The 20,684-nt window shown below is 40.5% G+C and overlaps 1 protein-coding gene across 1 annotated transcript in view; it reads right to left on the bottom strand.

The window, feature by feature from the left end:
- Window positions 1–1,358: 1,358 nt before the first annotated feature.
- Window positions 1,359–20,684, bottom strand: part of LOC131979093 (ATP-binding cassette sub-family C member 4-like) — a 44,097-nt gene continuing 24,771 nt past the window's right edge. The window contains exons 21-31 of the mRNA XM_059343000.1: window positions 16,782–16,932; window positions 15,411–15,530; window positions 15,157–15,267; window positions 14,939–15,039; window positions 13,355–13,546; window positions 9,913–10,068; window positions 6,257–6,346; window positions 5,625–5,797; window positions 4,458–4,563; window positions 2,962–3,096; window positions 1,359–1,593 (exon numbers count right to left, since the gene is read on the bottom strand). Coding sequence (XP_059198983.1) covers window positions 1,516–1,593; window positions 2,962–3,096; window positions 4,458–4,563; window positions 5,625–5,797; window positions 6,257–6,346; window positions 9,913–10,068; window positions 13,355–13,546; window positions 14,939–15,039; window positions 15,157–15,267; window positions 15,411–15,530; window positions 16,782–16,932 — 1,413 coding nt within the window. The 3' untranslated portion in view covers window positions 1,359–1,515. The remainder of the gene's footprint in view (window positions 1,594–2,961; window positions 3,097–4,457; window positions 4,564–5,624; window positions 5,798–6,256; window positions 6,347–9,912; window positions 10,069–13,354; window positions 13,547–14,938; window positions 15,040–15,156; window positions 15,268–15,410; window positions 15,531–16,781; window positions 16,933–20,684) is intronic.

Here is a 20,684-nt window from a genome sequence, read left to right as displayed (position 1 = left end):
TTTTCTGTTCCACACTAAAGGACTGTGCCGATCACAAGCAGCACATACTCTACTATAGGGCTGTACTGAACAGTTCCAAGCTTCATGTTGACATCCTAATTCTAAATCAACACTCTCACAAAGAGGCTAGCAACAGCAGAGAGAGACAGTGGGGGAAAACTGTGTGTAGAGCCAGAATATTTTCTTGTAATATCACTTGTGCCTTAAGAGGCAGTAGTGAGTCACTGTACGGTAGCATCAACTTTGCCCTCAGATACCCCTTCTCAACCAACACAAACCTAGTTCTCATGCTGGGCTGGTGCTGGTGCTTCTCAGAACCTGTTTGCTTTTCCACAGGCCACATCATTACATCACTGTATACGTCTGTATACATCTCTGCTCTCCACAACATTGGCGGACTTTGCGTCTCTTTACCAATTTTGCTCCTGGCTTTGCAAGCCGACATCGAACACGGTATGTACAACACATGTCATGATTGGATGGCAATTACATTCTTATTAACACTAAACATAAGATGTTGATGTTAGCCTTTGTCGCAGGCTAATGTTAGCCTGTTAACACTAGGCTGTATCAATCACATTGCAGTTAAACAAATAAAGTGAAATGAATGATCTACATTTTAGTTGGTCTTGTTGGTCACAAGAATTGTGCCCCCAGCTCTGACGTAAGCAGTGGTTCAAGATCAGCCGCTCTGGTACCAGTTTCCCCGCCAAGAGCTTTTGACTCTTGACTGTCGAAACATGAAGAACTGGTTCCAGATTAGGCACCGGCTCCAAACCGGCCCTCAAACTGCCTTGGTTGAAAAAGGGTAAAAGATGATGGAGAGGTAGACGCAGCTAGCGACTTTAGTTTACATCTACATATAAAATTATTTAATGTTGCTCTCTCTGCTTCAGCTGAGTGAGCAATCTCTCCCTGGATGGAGATAAGGATCCACAGCAACCCGTCCATTGCAACATTTGTTAAACACAAAATATCACTTTGGACGTATATCTTAATTTTAGTTTGGAAAGTATATATTTTTGAGGAAATTGCAGGTTTATTGCATGTCTTAATGTACACAATCTTGACAAGCTCCAGTGTTGCATTTAGTACATCATACACTGCTTGCACAAGTTGAAATACTGCCTCCTATTTGTTTGGAGCATTTGGCAAGAAATTACAAATTGCCTATTAAATAATATAAGCTAAAGTGTTTCACGATAGCATTTTTTCTTTTTAATAAAAGAAAATAGGTGAAGATTATTTCCTTTTTTGATGTTTTGTGAGTGTATCTGTTTATCTATTAAACTGAAAAAACTAATGGAGTTTGTGGAACGTCAAATAGGACGATAGAAATTGAAAGCTTCATTCAAAAACCTTAACAAAGGCTTTCGAATGTTAACAAATAGACATTCAGTACAGCCCTACTACACTCGGCCTGCTGGGAGTCTAAAGACATTTTACTATACAAGAAGGAGTCTCAGATTTGGTCAGTGATGGCAAGCACAAGGGCCACAGCGACTCTCCAAACTGTCAGAGAGACGTCTCACAGATGACATAGATGTCCTTGGCACAGCGCACATCTGTCACTCGCTTTTTGTTCATGTAAACCTGGAAGTGCATCAGGGAAGCAGTGTCACAGAACACAAGCACACAGTCCAATCTAAGCTACGATCTGTTAAGGTGTGACTCCTGACAGATCCAGTCGGAGCTGTTTGAAGGGATTTGTCACCCACTGAAGCATGCAAAAGTGGCTTATTTAGCACTGTGAAATTCACAGGAAAAATATCAGAGATAATCACTTAAATTATTGGTTTTATTTGAGTTCTTTTTTTTTTTACTCGCGTGTTTGCTTAAAGTGTCTACAAAATGCTTGATTTCTTAGTACAAAGAGGCTCTGACAGACCAACGATTTCAATAACAGAAAGTTTGAAGCAAAGTAGATGAAAAGAGGTCGGCCTCTGCATGAGATATACTGTCTACTCTGGGATTCTCTTTTAACACGGACAAAGGCGCTAGAGGTTGATATCAGATTATTGAATGTATTTAAACCTTGACTGACAACTATAGAAACTTGACGCACAACATGTGGACCATCTCAGTATTTAATAAGTGGTGCTAGACAGTTATGGATGCCGCAGTAATCTGATCTAAGGAGAGCACCCTACAATAAAGAAAGGAAAACGTAAGGGGCTTGAACAATGTCGCTACCAATCCGCCAGTGTGCAGGGTAAGACGATACCAAATAATACCACAGTGTGCTGAGTCTTTGAAATCAGTATTTTACTCATTTCACTCCTCTGGCTGAGAAGATACAGTTCCGCTGATAAATTTGTGCGAGGGACAGAGAGAAAATGAAATGATGCCCACTTTTTCTTATTTCACAAAGACCTGTTTGAAGTTGCAATATGGTATCTGTAGTCCCAGACAGATGCACATAAAATGGAATTGAACAATGAATAGCCGGCTCTTATCTGTTCAGTGTCTGAAGGGGAAATACATCACAAATGAATTTCACAGAGAAAAAATATGGACATTCTCTATTACAGTAATCCCCATAGAAAGTTTATCCCAAATCACGATGAAGTTAAACCCAATATTTCCAAATAGATATATTACAAAGAAAGCTGCTTTTCTAGAATCATCTCTAAAATGATCTCAAAATTACATTATGAGAAAAAAGATTATACGGAGAGTTTCTGTGATAAAATCAGAGGATGTAAATCTACAAAGGCGACAATTTCTCTCTTGAAATTAATGTTATGGTGTTGCCATGCTCCAAGTAGGCACTTTAAATTAAAATGGTAATCAAGTGTCTTTGCATTGTCAGGGTAATGCACATCTTCTCTCGCTTAACTGTATCATTTTGGAGGTGAGCAATGAAGTCTGGAGTTAAAGGGAGAGTCTGGGATTAGTGTGCCATGGCTGGACTCTTATTTAGTGACAGCCCCGTCCTGGGACAAAGGTGGGTGTGGTTACCTGTTTGGCTGTGTGCAGCAGTGAGGCGGCCTCGGCTCTGCCTGTCTGTTGGACCATCTGGTAAAAGAGCCCTTCCTGGTTCTGGAGCAGCACATATGGCTCGTCATACTCCCGGATCCTGCCTGCATCCAGGACCTGCAATCACACATACAATGCTGGGTGTGATTGTGTGTCAGCACCTGTATACTTTACTTTGGGGAAAACTGACATTTCAGCTGTTTCGCTGCTGAGTGATGCATGCAGACGGTGCAAGATGAATGGGGAAACAGTAGTTCTCTGCACATAGGAACCATCCATTTTATGTGACTCATGCAACGACAAACACCAGTGCCTGTTTGTGCTCTGCAGCACCACGGACAATGAGCGTAGCCCGTTAGCAGTGTGAAAGTCGAAGCACGCTGACTCTGACAGACTGAAGATCAGTGATTTATCCATGTATTTATCCTGGCATTTCAGCGGCTCAGGGGTGGTCCTCAGTCAAATCCAACAATCACACCTTTAAGACACTCCAGAAGATTACCATCATTTCTGTGTCATCACATGCCATATAAACCACACAAAGAATAGTGCCAATTCAAGCAGTTTGGAAAAGACTACAATTATATCACAGACAAATTTTAACAAGCTCGATCCCCTTATAGCTGTAATGAGCAGTTTGTTATCGCTAAAGCCCAGTTTCAGGGAGTGTTTAGTATGAAAGGGAGACTTCTGCAGCTGCCGTCATAATCGACAGGATACTAGGAGATGGAGTTTGTATCTTGGAAAACATTCTCAGTCTAAATATGGCATAGCTTAAGTTTGGACAAGGCAATTCAGGTGGGCCCAGATTTAGCTCTCCCAGAGTGCGCAACAATCTGGGGGCATTTAACACGAAGGTAGGTGTGAAACAGTCCCCGCTGTGTGATATTTGGCTTTTCCTCAGCAACCCTCTCAGTGACCGAGCAGCCACCAGGTCGTGCCCTGTCCTCCATAGACGCTTAACAAATGCTGCCACAAATGGCACTAATTGGCACCTCTGCAGGCAGTAGCAGGAAAGGGCCAAAGATCAAGTGGCCCGAGCGCAGGCTCAATGAGGGGGAATGCTGTGAGGGTGAAATCAGGCCAGCTGTTGCAAAATAATGCAAGTGAATTAAAACTCTGTAAAGATTGTGTAGCAGGCTCTTTGGAAAGAAAGAAAGAGGTGTTTGTTAGCTCCAAATCTCAGGTGTGTTTGACAAGCAGGGAGTCAATATGATGTGCATGTTTCTGTGGGTTACTTCATGTTATACCTCATCCTGTCCACAGCAGGAGCTCAGTTTATTATAGTTAATAAGAAAGGATAAGTTTGTGAGGGGATATGACAAAAAGAGATTGAAAAGCACCAAACTTGTAGCTGCTTATTTGTAGTTTAACAACATTTTTAGTCTGTTAACTAATAACTAATTACAGAAAGTGGTTCCATTTAAAATACTGAGTGAAGTGCAGGAAAATGGAAAATTTCCTGTGTTCTTACTTACCAGCATTCTGTCACAGTCAATGATAGTGTTGAGCCTGTGAGCAATGGTGAGGACTGTACACTCCTGAAACTTGTCCCGGATAGTCTCCTGGATGAGGCTGTCAGTTCTAAAAGGGAGCATGGAACACAACACCTCAGCACAAAAAACTCTTCCTACAGACCCTTAGGCAGGGATTTTTACTTAACACTGAACAATGGCTCATCAGCAGCGAGGTATGTGCACTAGTAGGCATAAAAAAGGAAGAATGGTGCGGCGCCTTAAGTTAAAGAGACAGTTCTTCAACCCAAAAGAAAATATTTTTCAACTCCTACCTTTAGTGCTGTTTATCAATCTACGTTTTTTTGGTGAAAGTTGCCAGGTGTTGTAGATATCGGCCAGAAGTCATGACCCTGTTACTCAAGACAATCCACAGACCTTGTTGTGTGTGGGTGTGTGTGTGTGTGTGTGTGTGTGTTAAGATAGTGGTATAGTTCCTACATAAAACTGCACAACAAGGTCTGTGGATAATCTTGAGTAACAGGATCATGACTTCTTTGCTGTGGGTTTTTTTTGCTGCCATATAGTTCCATTATATTGGAGAGAAGAACTTCTACAGCAATATCTCAAATAAAAAGAAACAATACAGCAGTACAAGTAACAAAATTAACAAAAATATGTGTGGTTTATTTTGACTTTTATGATAATTGTTTTGCTGTACTGGAAAATCATTGGATTATAATACTTTCATAACATGATTCCACACTGTTTCTACATAATTTTTGATTTTCAAATAAATAGCGACAGTGTAATTGTTTCAGTTCAGTGCAGTGACGCTCAGATCAATGTGCCACTGTGTGAAATAGACTAATGATAAGCTGACTTTAATTGGTGTTCTCTAATGCTCCAATCATTTGATTTAATAAGTATAATGAGCATCATTTTACATTCTCCATTTCCAACCAAGTAGTTTGCATTAGGTGTTTCAATTCTGCATTTTTAATGACAGTTTCATCTACTGTACGTGCTAATGATTTATTTGCCAAGTTGTTTGAGAAGACGTTTTTTGTTGTTTGTGCTGGTTTACAGTTTTATTAACACCAGCCAAAACTATTAGTTTACAGTAAACGTGGACAGGACAGTCAATCATTGGTTTTAATGTTTTACTTGTAGACTCAAGTGTCCCCTGACCTTGGGTCCACATTGGCTGTGGCCTCATCAATGATGAGGATGCGGTTTTTCCGGAGGATGGCCCTGGCCAGACACAGCAGCTGCCTCTGGCCCACGCTGAAGTTAGACCCGGACTCAGTCAGCACCGTCTCCAGTTTATTGGGCAGGTCCTCCACCACGGCCTTCATCTGCACCTGCGGAGAGGGAGAGCAGAGCCCCAACCCTTCATTACCCCTTCATAAAGGCTTCCTGTGGGGATGTCTTTAAAGAGCTATCCAAACACACCCATTAACCGCCTGGCACAATGCAGGGCCAGGTCCACTGATGACCTTGGCCAGTGCTCTCTTGTGGCCAGCCTCTAGCTTTAATCCAGGCCACCAAACCCATTCAGAGGCAGGACCAGGAGCTGAAGCCCTTCACTGTGGGGGGAGCCTTCATCCTGGTTGGCCTGACTGCCCAAACACATCTCCCCCAGCACTTTCAATGGTTCCCAGTTACAAGCCGCACATTGAGCTGGGCCCCATGGCCCTAATGGGATTTCCCCCCATGACTTGTGGCGAGCAGGGAGGCTGAATGGCAGCATTGTACAGGGGGACAGAGGGATCCCCCCCTGGGCCGGCGAGGGGGAATCATTCAGAGCCACGCTGGAGTACCTCTTGGAGTGCATTCCACAGGTCCTCATCTGTGTGCTGCCTGAAAGGGTCCAGATTCTTCCTCATGGTGCCCGTGAAGAGAACTGGGTCCTGTGGATAGATGGATATAGAAAGAGAAGGCCGTGGCCAGTTAAGATAATGACAAGGGGGAAGATGTATGAAAGGGTTAAGACAAGCTTTATAGAGTGCCGCTAGGCAATGTTTGAGGGGAAGATGTTCACAAAGGGCTTGCTCCACTCAGGAGCTCTATTCAATGCTTTTGCCAACTATGCTTCAATAAGTTGATCTTTTTACTTGGAAAACCAGAGCTTGTGCTCTGGTGTCGGTGGATAATAACTGTGCGACATTGTCCGAATATATAATAAGGCACAAAAAAGTGCCATCCAGTCACTGTTACCGTACAAAGACTCTCATACAGTGGATGTATTGGAAATGACAACCTCAAAACGTCCACCAAAAGTAACAGCTTTACTTAAACGCACTAGCATCTGTCACGAGGGGTTATCGCTTCAGTTGACTACCCTCATGAAAGGACAGCCTCAGATCTTAGACAGCTCGGATGTCCAAGATATGTATTTATGGTGAGCCACACACCTGTATCAAGGTTCAGCCGCACAGCCATCTTTAAGAGAGTAAATAAAGCTCTTTATTACAGTGCCGACGAACGAGCCCACAAGTCCACAGGCAGTGTTCCAACATGTCACTCTGTTTGTGGTAAACCTGATAAACAGGAGCGAGTCTGCATCTCCCCGTGTCAGGTCTGATATTTATTCATAAACCCTGCTTCCATGTTGAAGTGATTTACTGAACACTTGCTAGGACTCTCCCAGGTCGTCATACAGAGACAGATTTGCCCCTCATGCTACAGAGCTGCTGTAGATAAGTTTTTCATATGGCTTTTTATTTTTTATCAGTGAACAAACACAGCTGCGCTTTGAAACAGCACTGAATGTATTACACTTTAAAGCATAATATGTAACATTTCCATATTAATATGTCTAATTGTGATGATCTCTACACTATACATTTTGTTGAGTTGCATCCATGTAGTTGCATTATCCCAAACGTTTCCATGTTTCCATTCATGTGATCACCATCATCTATGAATGGAAATACATCCGCTTTGTGTGGTTGTCTAACAGAAGTTGTCATAAACTGACTTTTTTTTTATCCAGTTTTAAGGAACAATTTTCCAATACATTTTTTAGATCTTGGTTGATTTTAACTATGTAGCTGTATAACTATAACTATATATTTTAACTTGATGAATGATTTAAGTCAACAGATGTCTGGAACTTAAGTTATCAAAGAAACAAGCTGAGCAAACATCAGCCACAGCTCGGCTCCAGACCTTACGTCAACATGCTAAATTGCATTGAAACTGCTTTATTCAGTGTTTTTGGGGAGTTTTATTACCATTTGGTCCATTTGTTTTGGAGAGGACGGGACTACTGCCTATAATTCGGCTTCCAGGAAAACCCTCCTGAACGATTCCAATTGGTAGAACCTGACTTCAATAACATTGCTACATATATTTAAGTGTTTTATTAGAGAGACGCCCAGCAGCAGAAAACTATATATTGCATGTTTAATCACATCATTATCATTTTGGAGAAAAGATTGAATTAGATGTAGCACAATCTATCGCGGAAATACAGGTGACGTAGAGCAGCAAACAACTCTACACAATGAGAACTGATAGTTTTCCAGTGTATCCTCATCACAGTAAAGGCGAAGTGATAAGTCCAGTTTACTCAAGATATGAATCTGACTTCAAATCAAGATAGGAATTGTTCACCTGGCAACTGTGAGATTAGACTAGGAGTAAGAGTAAAGTACACAATGAGTCTTAAAGTGTCCTGTGTTAAGGTTACAGTTTTAGTAGTAGTGTGACTCACTATCCACACCTTCATCTCTGCTCCCTTACAGGTCAGCTTCACTGCCACTTCTCTGACAGAGAAAAGAAACCCAGCATGCACTCAGGTATGTAAGCACACAGATTTACGCAGTGTACACACACAGCATACTCCCCTCAAATACAAAATCATGTCTCAACAAACCTCCATGTAGGTCAGAAGACTCGGGACTAACTGCTCAATTTTCATCCAGAGAAAATAAAGCTTTCAGGACTTCATCCCTGCTACCTGTGCCTTAGAAAATGTTCCACCTCCTTACTTCCAATGAGCTTTCCCTTCTGTCACCAAAATAACGCCTTGTCATTAAGCCAGCTGAAGTCCCAATTCAAACTAGTTTTGTGACACACTTTAATTGAGGATTCAATGTTAGGTCGGAAAAACTGCTTTCAAGCACAGCTTTCCATAGACCGATTATGTGCTTCACCAATTCTAAGCCCTCTGTTTGCCACAGAATTCATTTTTCACTAAGTCATTCCTGAGAATTCAATAGAAACTGAAATGGATCCTTTTTTAATGCCATATGCTAATAAAAGCTTATCATAATCAAATCTGTGGGTGGCAAATAATGAAACTCCTCACTGGCAATGTATAGTATACATATCACACTAGAAATTCCACATGAAAAGGTAAGGCAACTAGCAATTTATATCAAGATTATTTTTCCATATGAAAGGCTGGCTGAATATCATTTTATCTCTGACGTCTCGCGGGGGAATAAAAAGGCTTTCAGATGGATTTGTGTAAATCCAAGAGACTTCTCTCTATATAAGTTTGTGAAACTAAGAGCATGGTACAGAAACTCTACTGGTAACACCTCATATCATGAAAATGCCATCCAGTATGTGATACAGATGGGCGTGCGGTTAAAGTTCTAACTCGTAACCTGCCACTTTGTGCAAGTCTCTCCCTCTAGGAGAGACAGAAAGAGTAAACAAAATCACATCAAACACACATCACATCCATCTCAAACTACTTTGGACGAGGAAGTTAAACTTTATCTGAAGTAGTCGCAATGCCAGAAACCTATCAAATCCACAGAAAAGCATTAATGAAACTGTTTTTGGGCATCTTGGCTGCACCCTAGAAATGTTTGAGACTTGGGCTAAGTGACGGTGTACAAGGGGACTCTGACTGTGAGGATGGGGGAGACTTCTTCTAAGCAGCTTTCCCATGTTTGGGGGGTAGAGGGCTAATCCTCTGTCAGGGATGGGGAACTGCTCTCTTCACAGTACAGGCCGTGGGAGTCTTCTCCCCTCCCTCCACTCTGCTGACACTCACCCGCAGGCTGGCATTTTCTTAATGCCGTATCAGTTTCAACAAGCGGAAATAAAGTTAAACTGTCTCAAGGCATCCGTTTGTCTCACTTTCAGAAATCCCCTGAGAGACGACTGTAAATTTCCTCACTTGTTTTAGCTTTTTAAAAGCCAGGCGTGGAGGAAAAAAAAGGGGGCCAAAGCATGAAGGTGTCTGTTACCAGTGTTCATCTGACATTTCTACATATTTCTTAATCATGAGGAATCAAAAGAAGTATAGAAGAAGTCAAAGCTAAAGTCAAGAAGTTATAGAAAATAAAGAAACACAGTATAATATCAATTAGCAGCACAGTTTCTAATACATGATGATATCTAATGTTCTATTCTTTACCAGTTTTTTTTTTTTCACATTTACCCATTGGTTACAGTCTGCAGTTTCAAGTGCCAAGACACAACAGCTGAGACTAAGTCAATTTAAAAAGGGCACCTGAGGGATGATGGACATTTTCTGGCGTAGGGTGTGCAGACCAATCTCCGAAGTCAGAAAGCCATCAATCATTATTCGTCCCTCAGGTTCTGCCAGCCGGAACAAGGCAGAGATCAGGGAGCTTTTACCAGCACCGGTGCGTCCAACGATGCCAACCTACAGTGGAGAAATAACAACTATTTTTAGATCTATGAAAAACACCACAGAATTACAAAAAAGGAGAAAATATTATCATGTTCCTTCAGGCTATTAATCATATTTGTGCTTATTGTGTCATGGAAACATGATATGTGGCTGAATACAAATGGAACCCCTTGTATCATGTTGAGATGAAAAGAGAGTGATGGAAAACATTTTATTCTACAACAAGCAGGTAAAAGAAGTCACGTGGCATTGGCAGATAGTGGAGAAAATGCAGGATTTTTAAGCCTCTGTTGAACATCTATTAGTCACGTTTCAAGACTAAACATATTCCTATATATTGGTTGTACCATTATATAAGCTTATTCACATGGCATTGGGGGAACCCATCTTGATGCCAACTGTATCATTTTCTGTTGGACCTTTTGCGTGTTTATGATTCATCACAGCTATTTTAAAGTGCGCTATATTCTATAAAAGTGCTTATTTAATAATCCAACTGTTTTACACATTGCATATGCCAACATTTGTAGGTTGGAAATTTGTAGTTATCTTTATAACTCCAGTTCTATTATAGCAGGTAAAACCATTTAACATGGCTTCAGGGCTCAAATAAAGCTGTACAGGCTTAACCACCCATCTTTTTGTATCTGTGTATTTCATGTATTGTACGATCAGGATGTAAGAATACAAAGGCTGTTCAAACTAACACAAGACATATCTCTATTGTTTAATTTTCCAGTGTAAACTTGTATTTCCTGTCTTTACAATTCCTGAAGCAACACGCCCCGACAATGCAGCCATTTGTGTTGTTTTAATTTAAAGCAAGACTGATTTCAGTCTGAACGTCTGCTAAGAGTCTGCTGCCATGCTAGTGGCTCTGCTAGGCTATAAAGTGGTGTTTTGAGCTAAATGCTAACATCAGCATGCTAACATGCTGAAAATGACAATATCAATGAGCAGAGTTTTAGAGGGTATGATGTTTACCATCTTAAATGTTCATATTTTAGCGTGTAATAAGCATTCTAATATTTGTTAATTTGCACTAAACTTTAGTGTTGAAGGTAATTAGCATAGATCCATTATTATAATTGAATACCAGAGTAATGCAACCTATTGCAGGTTTTTCAAAAGTAATCTGCTCGGATTTCGAATAACGGATTGGATCAAATCTTGTGTTTTTCAAAAGAAAAAACGGATAACGTAATCGGATTAGATCACGTAATCCAATCTTAGTTTTGATCCAGATCAAACCTTTTGAAAAACCGGGCCCTGGTGCATATGCCAAAAATTATATTTTTCATTGCAATATTGCAAGTAGCCACTGGGGGGAAAATGGAAGCATTGCGGAGCAGCTGCACCCTATCCAGTTCTGTAAACATCCATGGTAGTTGGCCATATATCATGTACTGGACAAATTATAACCCGATAATGATAGAGTTAAAGTAAACATCTTCATCCAAGTCCAAAGCAGGGTCACCTTTCCATTACTGTGGTATAAATACATGCAGGTCTGGCACTGTAAAAGCCCTTGAATGCCTAAATAATGCCATGCATACACAGCTTTTTTTCAAATCAGAGACCTAAACAGGACCCACACACATTTCCAGTCTAGATAAAACTGCCCACAGTATTTCTGAATGCTGAGCATACACAAGAGACACAAACACAAACTAGAACCAAATGGAAATGGTGCCAACAACGGCATCAAAAAGCAAATAATTACTTGTTCCAATGAACTGGGCTGCTAATGCCGTGCACTGCTGCCTGCCAACACATACGCTTGTTATATGCCATTACATAGCCAATGGACAACCTTTTGTTTAGCCAGAGGTTTACTAAACGGTTTTCTCCATCTTCACCCATTAAGGTGTAGAGAGAAAGGATCAAGCAATGATAAAGGATCTAAATGAACTCTAAACATGATTAGAAGTACAGAATGTGGCACCACTCAGATCTCCCTATGAGCACAACACTTTAATTTACTAGAAGGACACAATAACTACTTTTCTGAGCCAGGGTAAAAGCAAACTGTAAAGCTATCTAAATTGACAACAAACTGCGAGAGAGCTGTGCAGTGGGCTGAAACGGTAAAAGGGCCTCAAGAAACACAGGCGATTATCACATGAGGGACGCAGGAACGCACCACTGGATGCCTTTACCTGGTCCTTGCAGAAAACCTTCCAGAAGAGGATAGAAATCTTTCCCCAACCCCTTATGACCTCATGTCAAGGGGATGTCACCACACATTTCCTGTGAGTAGGATATGAAAGACCTCTCTTCTGCAGAAGCTGCTGCAAAGAGTGCAGAGACATGATTGCACTGCTGACAGAATAAGCAACTTCCTTGTAAAACCGAAATGGTGTACTGTGGATGTATGCGTTGTAAAGAATTCAACACAGATCCAAAAAATCTTTATGCCTCTGGGGATCCAGATGCTATTCCATCCAACAGGGGTGATTAAAAAAAGAAAAGTTATTCACATGTCACCTTTCTATCTTATTTCAGACAAACGCTATTATGTCAAAGTTCACCATATTGTGCAGTTACAGTTCATCTATGACATAATGAAATGAAAAAGGGAGGGTCTTGGAGATAAGTAATATGGCATTATTAAGCTATTTCTCTCTAAACAATGGGAGGTCAACTGTGGTGGTGCAGTGAGTTGTGTGTTTTTATTTGATTATGTACATTATGTGTCTGTGGTGAGGGCCAGAGTGAATAGATCTTGTACTGTAGGTGGTACGTTTCCTTGTGAAAGGGTGTGAGGGGGACTGTCAGGATGCACAAAGCCTTTCACCCCCATGGCATGTGGCAGAGATCCCTCCCATGGGCTGTCAGAGCCAGGGCCTCTACACTTATCAACCCATCCATTGTGAAATCAGCCGCCCTGGCCAACCATAGCCATGCAAAATACACCCCCTGCATTAAACACAATTTCAATCATCCTCAACCATCTCCCTCTGCTTCCTTCTCTCTCCTCCCTCGCCCCTCTCCCTCGGCCTCTCCTCTCTCTTATAGTGAATAAACAGTTGTCACCGTCAGGTAGCTCAAAATGCAAATTGGGAACAAATGGATCCACTTGAACAGTCTTAATTACATGATATGTATTCCATGAATCACAAATGGTATAGTCCTGAAGATTCAGCAGTACAATATGGTGTCCCTTTAATAATTGATTTGAAAATAATGCCACATAAAAAAAGAATCACATCACGCCTTCTACACTAGCTGCATATCAACCCAAGTCATGGGCTGTGCACACCAGTGAGCATGCACAGGTGGGAACAAAGACAAGAACCTTTTCTCTGGATGAGAAGACGACAGTCAGGTTCTTTAGGACCAGAGGCTCTTTGGCGCTGTAAGAGAAGTTGACTCTGTCAAAGGTGATGGAGCCTGCTGTGGGCCAATCATGCGGAGGCTGTTTGTCCATCTCCCAGGGTGCTTCACTCTCCAGCTCTGCATACTCAACCACTCTCTCCACTGATGTCATCTACAAAAAACGAAATATATTTAACTGAACAACACTGGTGAGATAAAGAGATATTTTGGCTTAAACATTTGCTAATTTGATCTTGAAAGAATGGAAAATAGTAGTACTCCAGCTTCAGTAAACATAAAGTCATTGAAAAAACATGAAAAATCACTGAACATGACAAGAAGCCCTACTAGAATTTCTAATTCAAATCATATGAGAACCAGTGAATTGGTGTTTTGAAGGAGAACTTGATTTATTTAGCATTGCAACTAAACTTACCATAGAACCAACATAAACTTGGGAGGCCACAAACAGATTTTTGAAAAGAGCAGCCAAAATTGAAGCAATACAGGCCATGACATGTTGACCTTAAGTGTGTTTTGAGTTTAACAAAGTTAATTGCAGCTAAAAGACATTTTTCTGAAGTCATCTGTTAATTTCTTCCGGTAACTACACATTTTTTAGGCCTGTTTTTAGCTAGCCAAAATTAGCATCCCAATTAATATCACAGTTAATGTGAATTAAGGATGCACTTTGCCAACCAAGCTAGCTAGCACTAGTGTTAGCTGGCTAATAGCTGCTAACTTAGCATTTGTTATGCTAACGCTACTTAGTCTGATAGGGTTGGTAATCACCTTCTCTTCTAAATATGGTCACTTTTGGCTCCAAAAAAACAAGATGGCGACGGCAGAAATGCCAAACTCATGCTTCGAAACAATAGTCCACAAACTTTTTATGCAGTCTGTATTCATGCATCATACTCATAGTTTATTTACTATTTTTGGCAGTATATTAGTTTGTATTTGTGGTGCACGCATTTAGTTTGTATTTCTTTGAGTTACCGGTGCTGCTTTTGGTTGATGCTGCTGGTCGGATATCTCTCCAGGCCTGAGCAAAAGATTCACCATTTAGGCAGAGCTCTTAAATACAGGAAGAGGTCAATCAGGATGCACCAACTTCCAGCTAAATCATGGGGGGGATTTCTCATTTAGAGATTTTTTGTATTGACTATTAGTTTGTTGGCACTTCTGTTTTGGTTGTTTGCTCTAATATTGATACTGATAGAATTAATTAATAATTAATTAATTTATAGTTTAGGTGGTAGTGTTTGTCATTGTGTTACCCCTTTGTTTAAAAAAATGGTTTAATCAGCCTTTGCAGTACATGTTCCCCCCTGTGTGTTAAATTTGTTAGGTCACTTTAGTTTGTTCCGTTTTATTCCATTTGTTAAGTTTCTACAGTTAAATTATGTTTAGTTGACTTCTCTAATGGGACTACAACTTTATTACGTATATTATAAACCGTTTTCCATTTTGGGCTCAATAAAACCCTCCTTCATGAATGGGTTTAGTGATGCCCACTCAAAAATATAAACTGCAGTCGAGTGTTCAATGTAAATGTTCTCACCATGTTTTCAATCTCAGCACTCTGTCTGACGCCCCACTGGAACATGCCTGTCAGGGTCACTGCATAAGATAAAGCCAGACCCACTGCACCTGGTTCCAGTCCTGTCGTATCACAAAAAAATAAATATACAGTCACACAGTCAGTGTATCCTCTTGGTTTCACTTACAAAATGTATGTAAATAATGGTTCACATAGCTTATCCAAAGTCAATACAGTACCAGCTCTGAGATAAAGGCAGCCAAAAGCAGTGATGGTGACAAAAATTGAGCAAATTCCATCAAGACGCACAGCAAACCAGCGAGAAGTAGTCAGAAATAAGAACCATGCCTCTGGGAACAAACACATACATACAGATTGTGTATGTATTACATATAATCTCTATACAAACAAAATAATGATGATGTTAAACAAATGTATCAACATCAGTTTGAATGGCTTTGAATGGATGTGAGATATTATTATTTGTTGTCACCTGAGTGAAGATCTTGATATTCATCAAACATCTGTTGAAACCTCTGCTGAGCCTTGAAGGCACGGATGGTGCTCAGGCCTTGGAGGGAGGAAGAAAGGTGGGAAAATACAGGACTCCGAGCTGAAAGAAAAAACATACAAACCACATCGGTTAGCATTTGAACAAACATGAATCTGTTAAATCAGCTATCTGGTACATCTAACAATAGCTGTTTATCCATTCAACTGTCAAGCAAATGTTAAGCATATTTAGTAATAAACAAATGCGAATGAAATCTGTTTATTTTTATCATCAGAAGTTGGTACAATAGGCTATGTATGGATAATTCGCAAACATTCAGAGTAGAAGAAGAACAAAACAAGTCTCCTTGGCCATCTGACCTATCTACAATAGAAAATGGAAAGAGATCTTCAGGAATAAGTTTAATTGTGCAATGATTTAATCGTTCTTTTATCTCAGCTAATGTTGGTCATGTTTTATGCTGTCTGGAGACAAAAACAAATTGGACAAAGAAGCTGACAGCTGAAAGAGCTGATCAGTCATGTGACCTGAATGTTTGTTATGTCAGAATTTATTAAATAAAAGCATTTTTCATTTCCCATTCAGTGCATCAACAAAATGGGAAATTAAATAACAAAAAAAAGTGAATGGAAACACAGCTAGTAGCATTTTTTTATTCTATACGAAGGACAGTTGGAAGAGTTTTATTTTTATGTGAACAGAATTTCAGAACATATTGGCTTTTATGTTTTATGCTTTTATAACTAACTACTTCTATATCTTTCTGTTTTTAACTGACCAGGTCAGGGATAATCTGCTTGATGTTTCAGGGGTTTTGTTTGGAGTATATGTACTTTCAGAAGACATAGACAAAAAATTCACCATGGTGATTAATAGTGTATTATGTACTACGTCATACACACATCTAATGCGCCTCTGACGCAGAAGAGTTTTGATTTAGGGAAAGGTTGCAATTGATTGGTCTTTTGTTTCTATTTGTTAGGCCCATAAAAACCAAAGACAAAACCTAAATGTTTCCTCTGGGCGTTTTAATAGGACTTTTGTTCTTTAAGATGATGGAACCTGTTGGCCAATGTGCATTTGGGCTCTCAGCCCAGAATAAAATAGATGAACTAAAGCTTGCAATGGCCTAGTCATGCCCACTTGGCATTTTTCCCATTGTATGTGATGTCATGAACTCCCGTCTCTTGAGGAAACTGCGTGTGGCCGAGCCATAGGCCACTGCCACCTTTAGCCTTTATGCTAATGACCATGGCTTTCTTCAATGGTCTATTAGCATTCCTGTGGTCCGCTTTTGTCTCTTACCACAAATGGACATGCCTACCCCACCAACCAAAAAAAAAAAATTACTGGTCGACTCTAGGCGCTTGATGTCCCTGGAGGTCTGCAGGAAGTAGCATCGCAGAAACAGGAAGACAGCAAGAAGGGGAGCAATGGGAATCAGGATCCAGGGGATGATGGCGGCGGCTACTGCAATCACTCCGATGACTTGGAGGAATACCTGGGACAGAAAGAGAAATAAGAAAGCAGTACAGTATTAACAAAACAGCAACAGACTCAGAGGCACCACTGCTGCTGTGTGGCCTACCACCATGGCAGTGAGGCCTATTTCTTAAGGCTAAACAAGAGAAACTCTTTCAGTTGTATTTGTGTGAGACCATCACAGACACACAGAAAGGTAACAGCAGGTTGTGGGACTGAGGTTATGTGACTCACAGTGTGAAAGGAAAACGACCACAGCGCTAATTCTCACTTAGTAGCAGGTGAGAATTTACCACTTGGCCACTGCAGCTCATATCCCTGGCTCCCTTGGGCTTTCCCTTCAACACTTCTGGCCTGTAAGCCTCCCTGGCAGAGCAGCCAGCCAACAGCCATGGCCACAGTGACTGGCAGAGGGCTCTGGGAACCACACTGTGGGTGTCTGATACATCACACTCAAACCACACAGCCCTCAACAACACAGTGACTCATCACCCGTGTTAATGGCTCGGTGACACATCTAGACCAGGATACCAGAGCTGCCTAAACAGGATTGGAGGCAACGAGCCTGACGACAACAAAGCACCCACACCTGCACTGTGTGTACAAACTGGAGTAAGAATCTGATAAAGTATCATTATGATTAAATAATGCTTTCACCGTAGCCCATCTGCGGTGATAATTATCAGGTACAGTAGTATTGTGTTGTACTTAAGTGCATCACATTATCTTGTACTTCACTTAAGTATTTCCATTTAATGCAATTTTATTTTATTTATTTTTTTATACATCACCACATGAAGCACTTCACTTTTTTTATGTACACGTTCGCCCATAAAGTTGGAATAATTTTGTTTTTAGACAGAATCTTCTGTTAATTGTGGTTTAATTTTTATGTTTGGAAGAGATTGATGAATAACATTTTGAGAAGATATACACTTTATCTGTCAAGAACAAATTACATTGTCACAATCGTTTCATGGAAAGAGGTCGAAAAAATATTTTATTCCAATTTTATGGGCGACCGGGAATTTAAGTATAGTGCAATGGTGGAAAGTATCAAGCACAATTCTTGAAAACATACATACTAATTCTAGTTCAGATGTATTTAAGTAGGGTTGCATGACTTACCTATCCATAGTCAGTGTACTTTTAACCGTAGATGGTCGGTTTCTGGTCTATAGCTGCGTGATTGGTTAGTATGTTTACAATAACACAAACAAACTGAGTGATTGAGGCACCCATAGACTACAAACTCCTGTGTTCTGAAGGGTAAAATAACTCTTTTTGTCTGGAGGCTTTTGTAACATTACTCCTGCCTGCTTCTCCAAACTAAGGGCATGCCGACTGCCATCTAATCTAGCTGATACACTGAGTATAGGGAAGTACCTCTTACAACCCCACTTCAATAAATCCAAACTATCACTTTAAGTACATTTATGAGGCATAATGCACTTTAATGTAATATTTCCATTTCATTATACTGTATACTTATCCACAGCATTTACTTGACAGTGTAGTTGCTAGTTACTCTTCAGACGAAGCATTTTCATTAAAAACAGATGGATAACTTTATAAAAGACAAGACATTGCTAGAGATTAAAGCAGCAGTTCCCGACCATTTTGGTTTGTGGCTCCTGCAGTCGTCATGTTTTCGATGTCTGTGAGTTTTTTGTGGTTCCACGAAAGAGGAATGACATGACCTTTAAAGTTTTTGAGTCGTTTCATTGAAATAACTGCTTGAGTTTCACACAAAAAAGTCCCACAAAATGAATGAAAAGTATGTGGTGGGACATAGTTTTTTCTTTTTTCCTACACCTGTTATCATCTTATGCCCTGTAAGATTTATCTTGCGACAATTTGAGGTTAGGAACTACTTGATTACAATTAGCTAATGTTAAAACATATAAAATGAAAATGTCTATATATAGAATAATATTAATATATCAGTCACAGGGGACATTTTTGTGCAAACTGAGCACTTTTTGATACCTTGGGATGTGAAGTACATCTTCCTGACAATATTTCTAAACTTCTTTTTTCTTGTAGGATTCTGAACGCAGGACTTTTAATTGAGTGTGTTTACTGTGTGATAGTGACACTTTTACTTAAGTAAATGATGTGAACACTTCTTCCACCACTGAATATGTGAGAGGCCATTTCTACTTAACTGAAAGGTATACTGTGTTACACATTTCATATTCGATTGATAGATGATAAAAGTAAAAACCTCACACCCTGAAATTAGACACATCCTAAGAGATGAATCCTAAGACGTGGAGATTAGGATCATACTGTTACCTTCAGTGGTCTCAGACTAGCCCAGAGAGATGAAAATTTAATTTAGCACCTTAATTACGGATGTTATCTGCCACTTAAGCACACATTTAAGCATGATCACTTTCAGTGTAGTTTCATGATGAAAAGCTACTCAATTCCATTTGCAGTTCAGATAAGAGGGTATTACTAGTCTAACCATTGCTGTAGTGGAGCCCACACAATCAAACAGTGAGTGGAAGCTACTGAGCACAACTGATCCCAAGAATTTCACAGTACATAAGTTTCAATCTTAGCCTTGATGGAAGGCTACCAGACTGCAAAGTGAGATGGTGACACACGAGCCATTACTGCATGTTATCCTGCCTTCCCTTGAGGGGATCAAACATTAACTGAACAAATGTCTTATCAAATATACTGTTTTTCTTTCACTCTCCTGCTGCTGATTGGCGACACGGCGACACCGCTCATTCATGTTTGCCGATTGGTTCATTTAAATTCTAATTGGGGCCATTTTGGTCGGGGGCCGCGAAGGTCCAAGGCAGGCTTATCTGACAGTGGGGTCATCTGAGGGGACAGAGGAGGAACAGGAACCATTAGATAGGAGTCTTGCCTCCTCCTGCTCCCCAGGGCCCACTGTCGCCAAGGCCCTGTTTGATGTGATCCATTTGCGTGGTCTGGCGCTTATCATGTCAGCATCGGGAACACCGTGGCCCCCCACCCACACTACACACAGATGACTCAGATAAGTGATCCTACAGGCGTACACCTCACCCCCTCCCATCACATCCATATCTCCTATGAAACCACACAGGAACAGAAAACTCCCAAAGCCACATCCCGCTGCACATAAAAGTGGATAAAAGGATGAAAGGTTTTGTATACAAACAGTTTAAATAAAGAATTACCGCTAATTGCTCTTTAGCAAGAAAAGAAAGCTACCGCACGCATGTGATTCAGTCATTCAAGCAAACTGGGTGCACTGCTGTGTCCAAAGACCATTGAGATCTCTGCTGACCCTAATTGCTTTATTTTCTCAATGATTCTATCAGCTCTTTGATGTCCAAATAAATGCAGAAAATTGAAGTTAATTGCTATATTTGTGTTCTGCAATGATAGCGACTGTTGTTCCGCAGCAGAAAATAAACACTTGCCTTTAATTAAACATCCCTCCGGACACAAGGAATCAGTACGCTTTTTACAACCCCTTTTTCATCCTCCCTTTATTTACTGACAGTGTGCAATATTTGCCGCTGGGAAAAAAAAAGTGCAAACAAAACAGGAAATGAGGGGAAAGCATGGCAAAGAAAATTCCTCAAAAGAAGTCCTCTGTCATCGCTGGAATTTTTTTTCACTCCACACTTTTCCGTGACAGAGCGGCACAATAAGTCGCAAGGGTCAGTGGTACTGAAACAAAACAGGGCTGTTCCACTCGGGCTCTGGGACAATAGAAGTGACCCAATCCATTCTACTCTGTCTTTGGGCTTTATTTTAGCA

This window comes from Centropristis striata, chromosome 10, assembly GCF_030273125.1.
Source record: "Centropristis striata isolate RG_2023a ecotype Rhode Island chromosome 10, C.striata_1.0, whole genome shotgun sequence".
NCBI classification, from domain to species: domain Eukaryota; kingdom Metazoa; phylum Chordata; class Actinopteri; order Perciformes; family Serranidae; genus Centropristis; species Centropristis striata.
This window is presented reverse-complemented; position numbering and strand designations above follow the sequence as displayed.